This window comes from Bemisia tabaci, chromosome 3 (genome assembly GCF_918797505.1).
Source record: "Bemisia tabaci chromosome 3, PGI_BMITA_v3".
Classification (NCBI taxonomy): domain Eukaryota; kingdom Metazoa; phylum Arthropoda; class Insecta; order Hemiptera; family Aleyrodidae; genus Bemisia; species Bemisia tabaci.
In genome coordinates, this window is record NC_092795.1 from 39876794 (window position 1) to 39893467 (window position 16674).

General features: G+C 40.8%; 1 protein-coding gene and 1 long non-coding RNA gene across 4 annotated transcripts in view; one reads left to right on the forward strand and one right to left on the reverse strand.

Annotated features, from left to right (window-relative positions):
* Nucleotides 1-16674, reverse strand: part of Rh50 (Rhesus blood group-associated glycoprotein Rh50) — a 184489-nt gene that overhangs the window by 84068 nt on the left and 83747 nt on the right. The window contains exon 1 of one of the 3 annotated variants that reach the window (XM_019044459.2): nucleotides 4849-5458. The exons of the other annotated variants lie outside the window; for them this stretch is intronic. Coding sequence (XP_018900004.2) covers nucleotides 4849-5047 — 199 coding nt within the window. The 5' untranslated portion in view covers nucleotides 5048-5458. Of the gene's footprint in view, nucleotides 1-4848; nucleotides 5459-16674 lie in introns of those variants that run through there. 3 annotated transcript variants of the gene reach the window in all.
* The window catches only part of LOC140224257 (uncharacterized), a 29567-nt gene continuing 15712 nt past the window's right edge, over nucleotides 2820-16674 (forward strand). The window contains exon 1 of the long non-coding RNA XR_011899561.1: nucleotides 2820-3848. This is a non-coding gene — a long non-coding RNA (uncharacterized lncRNA). The remainder of the gene's footprint in view (nucleotides 3849-16674) is intronic.

A 16674-nucleotide genomic window follows, 5' to 3' on the forward strand; every position in this document is an offset into this window, starting at 1 on the left:
CGTTTCGCCGGTTTCGCTCATTTTCAATGTTCGATCAGAACTGGGACCTAGCCAGGGACCTTCGAAAATTGTGCTTACTCGGCCGGGGTTGTTGTGGACTAGTCATGCACAGTGGAAAATCAAATTCCTGTGCTTTCTTGTGAAGAAATCTTGCAATTAAACATTGGAGTAGGAGTGAGATTCATAAGTTTTAATGGATTTACTTTATTCGACGGGCCTGTAGGCCTGTAACTCTGTGACATTCCATATCTCACTCAGACTCAATCGCCGTTTCACTCTCTCTCGTGCTGTCCTCGATCGTCATGGATGTAGAAGAAATCATGGACGAAGAAGAAAATCCCGGTATTTTTTTTCTCTGTGATAGATCACATTTGATAAAATGTTCTGCTTTTCTGATCGGCGGAACCACCGGTGGAAATCCACCGCACGTCATTTTGGTACGAAATTGCCCACCATCAGTCGGGAGTTTCAGAACGCAGTTTTTAGCAACGTAAACAAATGGATTTCTTCCACTCTTCAAACCTTTACCTCAATAATACTATGCAATAGTGTAAATATATACTCAATGTACCAGCATTGTAAATATATACTCAATGTACCAGCATTGTAAATATATACTCAATGTACCAGCATTAACTCTTTTTCTGCCGCCATTAAAGTAGGAGGAAAAATATCACTGAAAAAACCTGAATATTACATAATTCGATACATAGGCGACAGTGACAATGCAGAATCATCCGAATCAGCAGAGGCGGGGGGCGTGACCGATGCGACGACGTAGGGATCAAAAGACATTTTGTTGAAAAATGTGCATTTACAAATAAAAATATATTATTAATATTATTATTTGGAAAGAGAAGAATTCACTGGCAGTGCATACTCATTTAATAATGATGCAATCAGAGGTTATGAAAATTCTAAAAGGAACTCAACCGATATAAGACGTATTAATTTATGCTCTTACGGCATTGCCATATTTCAACTCGCCTCCTCAAAAATTAATTCCATCATGAGTAGGTGCTAACTGGGAACAACATGCGGGTCCAACATTTGTTGCTACGGATGAGGGCAAACCCAGAAAAACCTCATCAGATCTTATCCTAAAACAAACTGCACAAATTAATTTAACACAAATAGAATTTTCTCGACAAATATTGACTTGAACTCCGAAATTTGATCTCGCTGAAGTCCAAGTTCCGGTCTCACAATCAGTTCCTTGAATTTGCAAACCGACACAGGCTTTGAGAACAAATCATCCAACGGTCGATCTGGCAGAAAATTTTTACTCCCTTGAGATTCTAAAATCTCCATGGTAATAATAGTAATAACTCCGCCCCTAAACCCCCCGATGTAATGCCCACAGGCGGTTTCGGGACTTCATTAGATTAGTTCTTTTAATCTTAAGATCAATAATGTATTTAATCTGTACCATCTTCAATGAGTCTATGTATCTCTAAATTTCTAATAAAAAAAATAAAAAATCTCCATGATCTACCCTTGAAAACACCTAGTCGACACTCTCCCTATAAAGGTACTCTACGACGGACGAGCCGACAACGGCGCTCCGGTTTCGAACAAAGCGCGGTAAACGATGACGATGGCTTGGACGGCCGGCCAATTAAATGCTGAATTAACCGCCGCGCCCCCGCCCCGTCCCGGCGAGCGGGAAAAACTATCGGTGTGTTCGGTGTATTCATCACACATCGCACGTGCCCGGAGAGCAAACTAATATTGACACGGCAAAACGAAACGGGATTCCGAATCCAGCGGACCCGCCACCCATCGCGCCCCGACAGCGACACGGAGCGCAGAGCCAGCGACAAAGCCCCCGGAAACGGATGCGGTAGCAGCATCCAGAACCTCCGACAGCTCCCCCGTTTTTTCCAGCTTTTCAAATTTCTTTGAGCCCTCCTCGAGTTCATTACGGGTTCGATGGCTCTTTGAAGTGCTCCTATGACTTTGGAGAGAGTGCTTCCGATACGCAGAGAAGCGTTTTTCCCGCCGGTTGACATGGGGACAACACAGAGCAATGATGACGGAGGCGTGGCGTGAACAATCGATTTATCAATATATCCCCATTTGAAGCTGTAGTGAAAAATCGATTATTCAGGTGTTCGTTTCGAACTCCTTGTCTACCGATTCTTTTCCGTGGGTTTAAATGACAGATCAATCTATATATCGCAAAGCACGCCACGCCACTGGATGATGATAGGGATTCATCGGCGATGATCGCCGGAGGAGGTTGTCAATCGCGTGTCTAGCAGAAAATTCATTTTATTCGTTCTCTAAAATTTAGAAGTTAGATTTCATATTTTTATTATACTTCATTCATTTTATGATCTTTTCTTAGGCAACTTTACTACCCTATCATAGGATCCCAACCTCGGTGCATCCTGGCCCATTTCAACATGGCCATGCCGTAGGGTGTACCTTATTTTTGAGTTTTGCGAAAATCAAGTCGGTCAACCCCTAAAAAGTTTCTATGTAGTCTCTAAATGAACCCCCTAAAAGAAAACAATTTTAAAAAAATTTTAACCTGTGCCTCAAAGGGCCTAAATCCAAAATTCAAAAATTTTGGCGAGCGACGTATCAATTCTGAAGGCAAATTGCAAGTTACGGAAATTTGGTCGGAAATTTCGTCCGTTTTGCCGTATCTTGAAGCGTAAGTCACAAACGGCCCAATTCGTGTGGCTATGGGCCGGCCGGCCGCTGAGCGCGCGCGCAGGGCAGGGTTGCGCATCGCCGCTTTACACCGGCGTAGAGGAACGAACGGTGGGGTGGGAGGAGGATATTCGGTGGAAAAGCATCCACATGTTCAAACCATAATGAAAATGCATTATACTTTTTCAATATATAGATGAGGTAATATGAGCCATACAAGGAAGTGATGATAAGAGTGACAAATACATATATAGTTTGTACAATTAGGAGCGTAAGTGGGGAAAATTTGCCGTAACTACAGAACAGCCCTGAAAATCTCCGGAAATGGAAAGCTGCTATCGTCAACATACCTGTTGATCATCAAAACAGAAAATTCTCACCCACCGGAGGTACCGGAAACCACTGGTATTTGACTAATTAAAAAGATATGTGCGATGTTGTCGAATAGTGAGCTCTTTATGCGATCAAATGCGATCAGTGTACACGGAAAAAACGAGTTGAGGGCTGGGCCCTAACCATCGGTAGGGAAGTGAGAGGTAGGTCACGTCCCTACAGATTGCAGGCGCGAGACCTCTAGCGGTGATCCGCCGCCAATGCCGTTGTAGTTGCGAACACTACCGTTGACTGCGTCTTGCAGTTTTGCTTACTGCTCATGCGCAGGAGTAGCGAATAGCGTCGTAGCGTCATTCCTCGCCAAACGCGAGAACCGGCGAGAACCGGCAAACCATGCCTTGTTTGTTTGTTGTGTGTGGCCTATTTTTAATGGATGGATGGGGGTGCAACCTGTTTATCTGAATTCTGAAGCTGATAAAATTGATATTCTCTAAGTGAAAAGTGAAAAGTGAAATCTGGTGAAATCGTGTTTCAAATGTGAATTAATATGTTTATCGAGAGCTTTCTGCAGTTATCTGGACTCGAGCAATACCTGCCTACATTCATCGGTAAGCAAGTTTTCCATTATAATGGAAAAGTTGAAGACAAATTTGATGAAAGAAAATGAAAGGAAGTGCGGGAAGTGCTCCATGTGTTTTTCTATCATGTGAAGTGTTTGCACACGAATGTCGACGGCAGTGCGTGAGAATCCTAATTTTCCTAACGTAAACGGAAGTATCCGTTTTCAGCGTCGGGGTTATCGAGAAGGCGATCTGAACAAAGACGACCACGAGCCGCCTCCAAGATGAAAAACAGTGAGTATTAAATATACATTGTTTGTTACAGATAGTGATTGCTGGCGAGGGGGTTATTCGGTATTCATTCCCTCCGTCCCGTCCAACTGCACGTGACGCAAAAGGTACTGGATGTGCGAGTCACGTGCTACGCACTTCCAACAGGACACGGGAAGACGGTTTGCTTCCTGCTGCCCTTCCTCATCCTGGAGTCGCATCACCTAGCTATAGTAGTCTCCCCGCTGTTGGGACTCATAAGGGATATGACTTTAAAGTTTAAGGAAAAGTGTTTTTTATACCTAAGTGTTTTTGCCATTGGTAAAGTGTTTCTGCAGAACTTAAATGACCAACTCAAAGCAGAGACGATGTTCCTTATATCGACACCCGAGAGGCTCTGGGGAGAAGGGAACTCGAATCCCCCTTTTTCGAACCGCATCATCAATAACTCTGTGTCGCCCGTGTTTGACGCACGGAGAAAATTCAATTGCTGCTTTAACAATTCAATTGCTAAAAAAAAGTGACTGCAATGTTTCAATGTAGATTTTACAACCAGAAAATGCTACTTTAACCACCTCCGTGGTTAAATTAGCTCACAATAGTGGTTACAGTAACATTTTCTGGTTGTCAAATCTACATCGAAACATTGCAGTCACTTTCTTTAGCAATTGAATTATTAAATCCGCAATTTAATTTTTTCCGCGCGGGGCGCACACCATCGTGTCCTGGGGGTTCACGTTCCGGGATGCATGTTGTAGGTTCGGTCCCGACAGCGGCTGCTGCTCGAAGGTAGCATTCGCCTCGGCAACCCTTCCCGAAGTACCTCGTAATAATAGGGCATTGGGTGGAAGGAAGCAACTTCCTAATTAAGCGTTCTTCCTGAGCACGGCAGTAATGTAACACGCGTGTAAAATAAACAATAGCTTCAAGCTTTAAATGTGAATTCCATAGTCAACAAAGTTTTTTTTTTTTTCCTTTTTTCTTCAAGTACACAAGTGAATAATGGGTGACAGAAGGAACATACTTGTGTAATTTTCAGTAGGCATTTGTGTTCTTTTGAATCCACCCCAGACGGGGTTCATATTGTTGCGCTCGTCGAAGGCGTCCGCCCGAGGATCGTAGTGAACGAAAGCCATGTACAGGAGCATCATCACCAACTCCACTGCCACAAGAAACGCCGCCGGGAAAAACGACTCGGTCATCAGAGCCAGCAAGTAGCGCATGATTGATACCGATCAATTCCTGCAATTGCCACTGATCATTCCTATATACATATGCTTCGGAGCAGGATCAAATTCACGACGATTATCTTATGGCTGTCAGTTTGTGGTTTATATACGAAAGATCGACGATGAACTGGAATACACTCCTGTCACAGAACCATCAGAACACGGACGCAAAGAAAACTGTCGGTGAAGAAAACACGCGAAGTTCCAACGTGGCCTTCAAGAAAAATATACATGTAAGACATGTAAGGGCATGGAGGGCGGTGGAGTTATTATTGGGAAGATTACCGGAAGGGATTAGGCTTGTGTTTTTGGGATTAAACGAGAGGAAAGATTTCCAGAACGAATGGTTTGGAGGGAAGGTGAATCGCAGAATTGATGGGATTAATAGTGGAGAAGTGAGGATATTGATGAACAAGCCACTAGACACATTATTTGTTAAATTTGAGGGATTGACTGACGTATGGGGACTATTGGAGCATAAATGATGATGTTCCAGGTAAGCTTAGGAGACAAGGGATTGAAAAGGCGGCTAAAGTTCTACTAGGAGAAATGAGTAGGACGAGGTCATTGAGGGATTTTCAATACAACAGTTATCAGTTACAGTTAGTACTGTTGTCAGTAGACAACAGTTCTTTAAGAAAACTGGCGTATGTAAAATAATAAGTAAAATGATACATTTTCTTAATAATTTTTGGAAACGTTATACGCGATTCAGCGCATATCTTGTTGATACGGTGAAACATCACTGTATAAATAAAAAAAACAGGATGTCTAGTTTTTTTCATTTTGGGAAATCCTGTTTTATACTGCTCTATAACTGCGAAATCCTGATTTCATAATTTTTCCAAATCCTGATTTTTAGCGAGGAAAAAATGGGCGAATGTGACTTCACAAAAATAGCTCGACAAGAAAATCCGATTGGTCGGTCGGTCGGTCGGTCGACTTTCCTCAAATCCTGATTTTACGACCGATTTTTCCTTAAATCCTGATAGAATCGGGAAAATCCTGATGCTAGACACCCTGAAAAAGGGTATGCCCAAAACACGCTCATTCAACCTCGCTACATGCATCCACCATCGAAAAAGTATTTTTACAACCCTACCCTATTTGTTCTCGCTCCACTCTCGTAATACCACCGAATGCATGACAAAACAAGGCGCTGCGAACTTCCAGCAACTCTAATGGGAGGACCTCATCATTCGCGGGAGCGGGCGGAAAGTAAGAAAGCGAAAAAGTAAAGCGCGAAAGTTATGATAACAAGTTCCGAGGAGGAGACCTCAATGCGAGCCGGCGGGAGGAGATTTTCCCAACAACCAATTTCCCGGGGAGCGACGGAAAAATGAGGAGTAGGAAAACGCGGGAAAAGCGCCCGAGACGGGAGCCGGGAGGATGCGAGGCGGCGTGGCGTGAAGTTGGTCGGTTTCGATAAAAGTTGCGCGATGGCGAGCGACGCGCGAGGAGGGAGCGCCGAGACATACGTACGCAAATCAGCGCCGGGTCACACACACTGCCGCCATCCGCCACCACAAAGCCACTCGCCGGAGTGAGACGCCCGCAAAATAGTCTTCCCCGACTCCGGCCCGAGCCGAGAGGAGCGGGAAACCAGGACCATCAGTGGTTCTTAAAATTACCCGAAACTTGGACAAGCCGCTGAAGTTCTTTCGGTTTTCGAATCACACATTCAACTAGTCGGGAGGGTCGGCTCACTGGAAAGAAAGTTTTATATTGACATGTACCATCCGTTCCGGGCTCGGGGACGGAAACTTCCGGGTGCTGCAGCCGTACATGGAAAACAATGGATTGCTGATTTAACAATCCGGTTTCCAAGAAAAAATGACGGCAATGATCAAATTACATATCGACGGTGAAACTACCAAACCACGTATCTCGGTTTGCGACGTCGCAGACTTCCTGTCATACTTTATTTTTTAAATGAAATGCTACTTAACGTCCAGTCTTGAAAATTTCCGTGATTTTTCCTCTTCGTGCGGAGAAAATTCTGTGAAAATTTCAAGGAATGATATTGATTTGGTCTACTTCAAAAAAATAAAATGTGAGCGGAGATTTTTAAACACCGCAAACGAGATACGTGGTTTGGTAGTTTCACCGTCGATATGTTACGAAAGAGGGAAGGTAACTTTACATTGACATGTACTGTCCGTTCCGGGCTCGGGGACGGAAACTTCCGGGTGCTGCAGCCGTTCACGGAAAACAATGGATTGCTGATTTAACAATCCAATTTCCAAGAAAAAATGACGGCAATGATCAAATTACATATTTTACAAAAGAGGAAAGGTAACTTTATTGACATGTACTGTCCGTTCCGGGCTCGGGGACGGAAACTTCCGGGTGCTGCAGCCGTACACGGAAAACGATGGATTGATGATATAACAATCCAATTCCCCCCGAAAAAAAATGACGGCAATGATCAAAATACACATTTTACAAAAGAGGAAACGTAACAGAGCCACGGAGGTGGTTACAGTAGCCCTTTTTTGTTGTAAAATCTACGTTGAAACATCCATCGATCTCCACTGAAGAAGGCAAAGAAGTTGGAGAGGACGGGGAGAAAGAGAATGTTTCGCTGGATACCTACGTACGATCGAATTTTGGACCTCAGGCCGGAGGAAATCCCAGAAGACGATTCTAGCGAAGAAGAGATGATCGATATCGAATCGGACGCACACGCAAGTCCACCTATGGTCGTTTCCGATTTTTCATCATCCGATGAATCATCCGAGAATAAGGCTATGAGATAGCTGAGAAGTAGTGTTAGCTTCTAATTAAAGCGAATTTTTTTTTATTATTTTTTATATTTCCTTTTTATTAGGGATTTTTAACCTCTACCTGCAATGGGGCAAAAGAAGATGAGGAGAAAAGTATGGGGAAAACTTGTGATAGGAATTAATATTTTAGGAAGAATGACTTGCCCACCTACCGAAATAATATTTTGAAATTAAGAGGAAATCAGGTACGAAAATGGTTTCAGCGGCGTCCTTGTTGACGCAAATACTAATCTATAGACTGGAATTGCATAGTATTTTCTCAAAATATACTCAACCACTCTGCGTGGAACGCGCTTAATTACGAATAGTTGAGATGTAAACACAAAGTAACGCGCCTTGCAACGGCAGTGAACTTGCAATTAGCAAGTTTCACCGCGAGCGGCACATCAAATCCTATTAGCGCGCCAAATTCAAGTTTGTTTCGCCAAGTTTAACTGGGCTGATCGAGTTGACGAGCTTGACCATTCGGAAACGACCAACTCTCTCGAGAGAGAGACGGAATCCCGAACATTTCAGTAGTAACTGGTTACGAAGCGAGAACTCAGACTACTGAATCCAGAACTTTACGGGCAGGCAGACAACCAGTGTCAATTTGCACCTCATTAGTATTCAAATGCAATTTTTTAATTAACCCCATCACTTGAACGAAATGGATTGGGGGTACATAGGAAAAAAGTCTGTTAGATCCAGCTGCTTAAAAAATTGGACTAGACAAAATTCTCTTCTTGATTCAATCGCAGTTGTACGTGAATAAAGAAATGGACTTCTTTCTGCGATTAGGAACTATAATCTCTAGCTCATTTCAGAAACAACACACGTGAAATTTGTTTCCCTAAGCAGATAAGTGTTTTTATGTATGAGCCAGAAACTGTGGTTCCTTATGGCAAAATTAAGTCTAACTAAGCCTCTTGATGTAAACGGGTTTTTTTCTGATTCAAGCAAAAATCCTATTCAATCAAGAGTTATTTTTCTCGTTTAAATCTTTTAGGAGTCTGGACTGTAGATCCATGCGAATTTTTTTCCAGTGAATGTGTATGCCAAGAGAAACTGAGTTACAGAAAATTAAAGCAAATGGTATTATGAGTCTGGGATTTGCGAGAGATTTAGTTCTTTAGGCGAAAAAAGGGAAAACCTGCTATTTTAGTAGCTGTTTAGATTGAGAAATGAAAATTCATGTTTTGCAATGGACAATCAAAACGGACACGATAACATAATTATAAATAAGCTGGTAAGCGATTGCTCACATGATAATGTATACAACAGAGCAGGATTCCAGTAAGGGCGAAAAATCGTCAAGGTGATATGCAACAAAAAGTATTTAAGGTTTCCAAAAAAGTAGTTAAGCATTACTGGCTGCAGCACGATGAGCGAACAGGAATCTCGTAAGAGTGGAATAATTGCGGCGGAAAACAATGAAGTCTAACAGAGAAAGGATGGAAATAATTTTATCAATGGTGTAAAAGTAGTTGCTAAAGTCGATGTCACGATGAGAGAGAACCATCACGATAATTGCGAGCTTCCTTTCGATTGCACTAGAGTGCAAGAAAAACAGAAAAAGTTAAATTTCCCCCTCATTGTATGGAAGAGTTCTCCAAAACTCACTTCAAAACTTGGCATACGCTTCTAAGGAGTAAACATAAGACGAAATAGTGATAATAGAGCAAATAATAGCTGATTTCTATAAGATTTTGATTTTATCACCTCTAAGTTCATACCATTGAATCATAAGATTAACTAAATGGAGTTTAGAAGTAGTTTTTGAAGATATAGAATCGGAGGAAATTTATTCACGTGTTGCAAGAATATGTACTGAAAAATTCTAATCGCTTTAGCAGCTCAATACGGATGGCATCTCCACCAAATGGACTTTCAAACTGCTTTTCTCAATGCCGATATTAAATCGGAAGTTTATATACATCCCTCAAAAGGTTTCAAAATCGGCAACAACGTGCTAAAACTACGAGAAAGTTCACGAGATTGGTTTGATTTTTTTCACAATTTCGTTATTCAGAATAAATTTAATCAATCCGCATATGACTATTGCTTGTATTACAAGAAAATAAATGATGTTTATATTTACATATTGATTCATGTCGATGATATGCTGTTAGGAAGTTCTCAATTATCTGTAATTATTAATCTTCTCTTTCCAATGAACCATACTAACTTCCAACATGGATCGGCATAGGACGAACAGTACGCAAGGAATTTAGTCAATGCTTTAAAAATGAATTCCTTGTCATTCGCAACTTTTACAAGCAGAGCTTTGGAAACCACTGGGTGAACAGGACGCGGAAAGTTAATCCTTTATCAGCGACTGTGCCGTCTTGGAGGAGAGGTGGACAAGAATACTGCATTGTTCGCTGCTCAAAGCGAGCGTGGATGCGAGTCGCTAGATGCGACGTGCGACGGGTGTCCGTTTTCCGGATGATCTCCCGAACGGATAACGGATTGAAAATAACGAAATTTGAATGAGAAAAACTTGCTCCTCGTTGTCGGGCCGTCCTACTTGACAATGACTCCGCAATACTCTCCACGTTCACGAGTCTCCCTTCGGATCCCTGCAAGGGCACACTGCCGTGCTAAGGAAAAACGCCGTACGAACATTCGAGCGATGCTGCATTCCTCCGATGAAATGTATATTTTTGAGGCAAGTGATGCATACACTGAAAAATAAAACACATTGTATCTACAGTCCAGACTCTTAAAAACATCGACAAGAAAAAATACTCTTGATTCACTCGGCTTTTTGCTTAAATCAAGAGCCAAGCCTCTTAATTTGAAAGGATTTCCTTTTGATTTAGGCTTGAATCTGATTGAATCAAGAGTATTTTTTCTTGTCAATGTTTTCAAGAGTTTGGACTCTAGATCCAATGTATTTTTTTTTCCAGTGTATTTTTCCTTGAAATTGTGCTATCCACCACTGATATGACCTTATTTCCTAATATTTATTTATTTTTTTTACCCCCCCCCCCCCCAAGTGTAGGTTTTAATTCGTTTGCTTCCTTCTCTCAAATTCTTTGAAGAGTTTGGATTTTCAGAATATATATAGGTACTGTAAATTGCAATCCTCCTGGGAATCAAAACTTTTTAAAGAATCTGATAGATACGGAGACGCAAGCATATCAAAACCTAAGATTAAAAAAAGCAGAAAACAAGAAAAAAAAGAGAAAAAAAACGAGAGTGGTTCATTGATAGGATATTGGGTTGAAAACCATGATCAATCTGCATACATAAATAGGGTTCCCTGCATTGGGTACTGATCAGATGTCAATAGTCAGAGATAGAATTCAAATGCAAAACATCACCTGCCTTTTAAGCAACGATCAAACCGAAATTTGACGAAACTATTAGAAGAATACACATTCCTCATCGAAGTGATGGCTATTATTTTAAATACTGCCGACTGTTGTTCCGACTTAAAAATCATTTGTTTAAACGCTGAGAATTACTCGTTGGTGCATCTAAATATCGTGTTTTACGCTTTAATTTTCAGCATGAAATACGTCGACCCGTTTGCATGGAAAAATAATTTGAAAAGAGGGATCTTCATTGTACAAAAATGTATCCTCTGTCAACGACAGCGAATCATAAACAGAACAATCTTTCTGCGAAATACTGCACTGTATTCTCCTTTTATTTTTTGGATCTAATGTTTAGAAACTTGACAGCCTGAAAATACCTAAGCAGAGTTCCCTTTCTGAAGGAGGCTAAGGTGAGATTGTAATCAAAACAGCTATAAAAACGTCCAATCGTTTTCCAATATCTTCTCAATTACTTCGAACAAAACATTTCGATTACATGATTTGGCAGCAGGGAGCCTGTGGCATCGACTGAAAGTTCAGAAGTCATATGAAGTTACCGAGGAGTTGGAGATACAGCAGTCAGTGGTTTTTTTTCTTTCTCTTTTTGAATTTTCACTCTCGCAGAGAATTACTAGCTTCTCTTCCGAGATGCCGGAGCAGTGCTGCCGCTTTGAGGAAAATATAGAGATAAAATTTTTTCCTACGACGAGTTCATCTATAACACTCAAGAAATGAATTACATGAACATCAATTTTGGATGATGTCACTATTCTGTCGATGAAGTTTAAAATGATGAAGCTAGTGGTTCAGTTCCTGGGAGGGGGAGGGGATCAGTGTGATGGTTACTAACTTCAAAGAGAGGTAAATATTTGTTTCATGGAAAAACTCGGAATACTTCAATTAAATTGACGTTAAATGATATCCACTATTTCGTAGCATACGACGAATTTACTCTCCGCAAAGGCTGAGCGCAATTCGATATTGATTGTGCGGCGGCTACTGCAAAAATTGTATGGACAGAATGATAACCGAGATTCGTATAACTTCAGAGCGAGTGAAAAGGCAAATTTAATTTGCTACTGTAAATAGAAAAATGATGCAATGAAAAAAGATATAAAGGCAACGCCAAATTTTGAGTTCAAGTGACAGAAAAATTGAGGGTGCAATTAATCTACACTGAAAAAGTATTGAAAGCCGAAGTGCGAAATTTCCGTCAACACAAACGGAATCCTCCTAATTTTTGATAAAATAAATACAGATACAAATAAAAAATGAAGATTAATTATGTTTTCAGGACCAAAATATGTCTTTCTTGCATGGCCCGCTGAACAAAGTTACTGACGCTAAATTCGAGCTCTTAACGTAGGCAATACTGTAATTCACTGCAAAGACATTACAGCCCCTTGAAATTCTACCATGCCTACATTTCTGGTCAGTTTTAATGAAAGGTGCATTTATCTTGCAGTACTAAAAAACAATTCAGCGTTTACTTTTTCTGATTCTATAAAAACTTAACTGAACCAATTCAAGATATCCTAAGTTGCGGACCTCAATTTTTGAAATTCGGACGAAGGTCTCGAATAAACTAACTAAGCAGAACGAAGACTTTGAGAGTTTACTCTTTCAGCAAGTTTAGGAGTAGTTGCAAATTTAAGAATAAAACACTGCTTTAAGTCGGTTAGCTTAAAAAATTGAAAACACTTTCACTGCTCCACTATGATGACATCCCTTCAAGGCTTTGGAACTCCCGAGGCGATTAGGACAGGTCATGGACTATATTTTACTAAATAAAGAAAATGGTTGTCTATTATCATTTTTGCATTTAAATCTTTTGATATTTACACATAAGGTGAGTAAAATCTATGGGTATTAGACCTCCCTATTTTTTCAGATTCCCATTACTGACATTTCTTTGCTCAATCTACTCGAATAGTTCTTTCAATGTGTGCTTCACAAAATTATTTATCAAATATTTTCAAGAAATTCGGCCACGCTGAATTCACGCTCTCACACGAACACTCGTCTGATGCTCCTCTCTTCTTTTCGCCACGTCTCCCTTCTTAGCCATCAACATCACTTTCCTCCTCGCCCCGTCTTCGAGAAACTAGGTTTTGAGGCGAGATGAAATATTCAAAACACCGAGGCAACCCGGATGAAATTGGGTGAAATTACAGGAATCCTCAAAAAAGAACCACGGAGTAACGGATTATTTCTAAGCTAGCCGTGTTTCAATTTGTTCTGCAAACAGACGAAAGTTCGCGGAGGGGTTCAGCGGGGAGGGGGCTCCAAGTCGTGCAACTGTGAAAAGAATCAAATTGATTTTAAAGTAGTTGTGTCGGGATGGCTGACCATAAAGAAATTCTTTGAACTCCTTGAATACTCGTTGTCCTTTCAAAAACTTTTACTCTCCTTCTTTCCGCCAACTTAAGCGAGCCCTAAATTCAATTCAACTCTTTATGTATTTTTGAATCTTTTGATCTTACTCGGAAATCATTGAAGTTGGGCAGACTCGAGTAAAGAATTAGGTCTACCGGTCCTTAATTAATCTGTCTGATTCACTCGTTTCATTTCTTTAATCAGCGATCCTTCATTTGGACGCGAATTTTGAAACACGAAGTGTTGCGGCGCACTGTGGATCGCGTCAATGGTATTGAACCACGCACTTCGGGTAAATCACACATTCGGAGGTGGAGAAGGGATCCTCAAGAGTTATAATTTAAGGATCTCACATTGTTTTGGAACGCTACGCGGAATTGAGTTTAAATAAGTTGTTTGATCTGTTTCTTGTGCGGGTCTCCGAAGAAAAACTTAAGGGACTGACCAAACCAAAATCAAATTATGGGAGAGAGAGATCTGATTCTCAAAGCGCCGATTATAATTCCAATGGTTTTAATTTGAATGTTGATATTATTTGAACGATTTTAAGTATCACAGTTGTTTTAACGATTCTAATGTGATTGCGGCGTTAGAGAAGGCGCCGACCTACGTTAAGTTAGCACCTACAATTTTACGCGGAAGTGGGTGAAAGTAAGTTTTTTGTAATTATAATTGCGTTCATGCGCTCGTGTCAAAAAGCCAAAGGGAATAAACGGGTTTTGGTAAGCTACCTATTCGCCAAAAACTTCGTTCAGGCATTTTCGTGAGAACACAAAAAGAGTTTCTCACAAAAGAGAATAAGCAGATCAACATGATTCAACACTGTGTCTGGCGTTGTCCATAAGGCATTTATCTTGTTCGTAACATTGTGGATGGCAATGAACATGTGTATTTTATATTCCGATCCTCGGCTGCGTTCCAGTGGATCAGGATATTGGATGAATCCATCTCCCGAGGTGGGTGTAGATCGCCTTCCGGTGTGATCTTAACCTACCGCAGCTACAGTCAATGCTACGAACTGCTAACAAATGTATTCACTACTGTGATAACAACCCTTTGAAGTGTTTTCCCTTTGGAACTGTTTAGATCACGGAGGATCTTGATCCAGTGCGTACCGTACATTGTGATCCACCTTTTTTCGCGATAATGAAAAGCTCAGGTCTGTCTTACTAGAACTGGGTAAAAAAAAGAATAGATAAAAGTCATATCAGTCTGAATGCATCAATCATCAGTTGGCCCATTGGGTGGCATGTAAATATCTGTTGAATAGTGCAATTTTTGGATGTGACATTTGTCTTTTCTTTCCCCAGTTCTATATATCTCATTGATTGTAGAAGCAACTCGGAAGATTCAGATTTTTTACCCCTATGAACGATGTTAACCGCTTTACATGAGCCTTAAGAATCATTCTAAAACATGAAGCTCAATGTATTTTGCAGGAAAGGAAGCATTATGGTTGAAGTATATCTTAATGGAACTAGGGCAAGAAAAGTATCTAGCAACCCCTGTTAAAATGCTAGCTAACAAACAAAAAGCGCGACTCCTATTAAGATTTTTGATACTATTAAGATTTTTGATATTTTTGATTAAGATTTAAGATGCATCTCGTGTTTATACTGCACCAATTGTTCGTTAAAAATATAATTTATTCTTTTAAGCTTATACATCGTTTTAGCCAATGATTTTAACGTGTTGATTTTAAATGAGTTTAATGATTTTACCTTTATGAATACGCTCTCATCTCGTGTTTACTGCACCAATTGTTCGTGAAAATATAATTTATTCTTTTAAACTTATACATCGTTTTAGCCAATGATTTTGACGTGTTGATTTTAAATGATTTTAATGGTTTTATTTAATGATTTTACCTTTATGAATACGCTCTCATCTCGTGTGTACTGCACTAATTGTTCGTTAAAAATATAATTTATTCTTTTAAACTTATACATCGTTTTAGCCAATGATTTTAACGTGTTGATTTTAAATGATTTTAATGATTTTATTTAATGATTTTGGTTTGGCCAATTTGGTTTCATGCCCGGCCGCAGCACTGCCGACGCTCTCATTGATTTAAAAAGAGTAGTCGACGCTGCAGATGAAGACTATGTCTGGGGTATCTTCATCGACATTAAGGGAGCGTTTGACAATGCGTGCCACCCCCCCCCCCCCCCCCCCCCGTTGATGGAGATCCTCAGGCAGAGAGGCTTCCCTGGTAATATTGCGGCCTTTCTCCAGAACTACCTCCAAGGACGAGAAGTTATCGTCGGAGAGGAACGCACATTTACGATTGAGAAGGGGTGCCCACAAGGGTCGGCTGTGGGTCCACCCATCTGGATAGTCATGCTCGAAACCAAGCAAAATTATCAAAAATAACCTGATAACACAGGAAAATCTGAACCTCGAACCGAAAGCAATAAAAGGTTTCAGGCAAGCAATGTATGAAGAGCGTAGAAAAGTTCGCCCGGTAATTCCAAAATCTCGTGATCAAGCATTAGAACAAGTTTCTGATAGTGTCGTTTTAACTAACAGAGGCGAGAAATTTTCTTTCGTGAAAAATGGAATGGTGATCGTGAAGTGTAAAACAAACTTGCAGTTCCTTCTTGAAAATAGTGACATAACTTTAGCGGATGGCACTTTTGACGTGAGTCCAACTCATTTTTATCAACTTTATACACCATGCCAGCCCATGCCAGTGATTGCTAGCCTTTCACAGCCCATGCCCGTCCATACGAGTCCATACTAGTCCATGCCAGCCCATGCCAGTCCATGCCAGTGCTTGCCAGCCCATGCGACGAGGATTCGGTGCCAAAGTTTGGGATTCGGATGCAGATTGGAAAATTTAAGATTCGACCCAACACTACGTGGATCTTCAAAAATTTTAGCAAGAATGTTTTTTTTTTGTTTCAGCATAAATCTCTGACAAAGAAAACTCGACATAAGTGGAAAGTGTACAGAGCAATGCCGGCACATTCAATGGCTTGAATTCAAATTTCCCGCGCAAAATTTCAATATCCCGCCACACACCTTCCCGCCAAGTATGATGAAAATCGAACGAAAACTAGCAAAGTTCGAGCAGTTGCATGTCTACAAAAATGGAATATATAATCAAGTAGCGTTCGGGTTTTAATCAGCCGCACTCTTTGGAATGTTACCA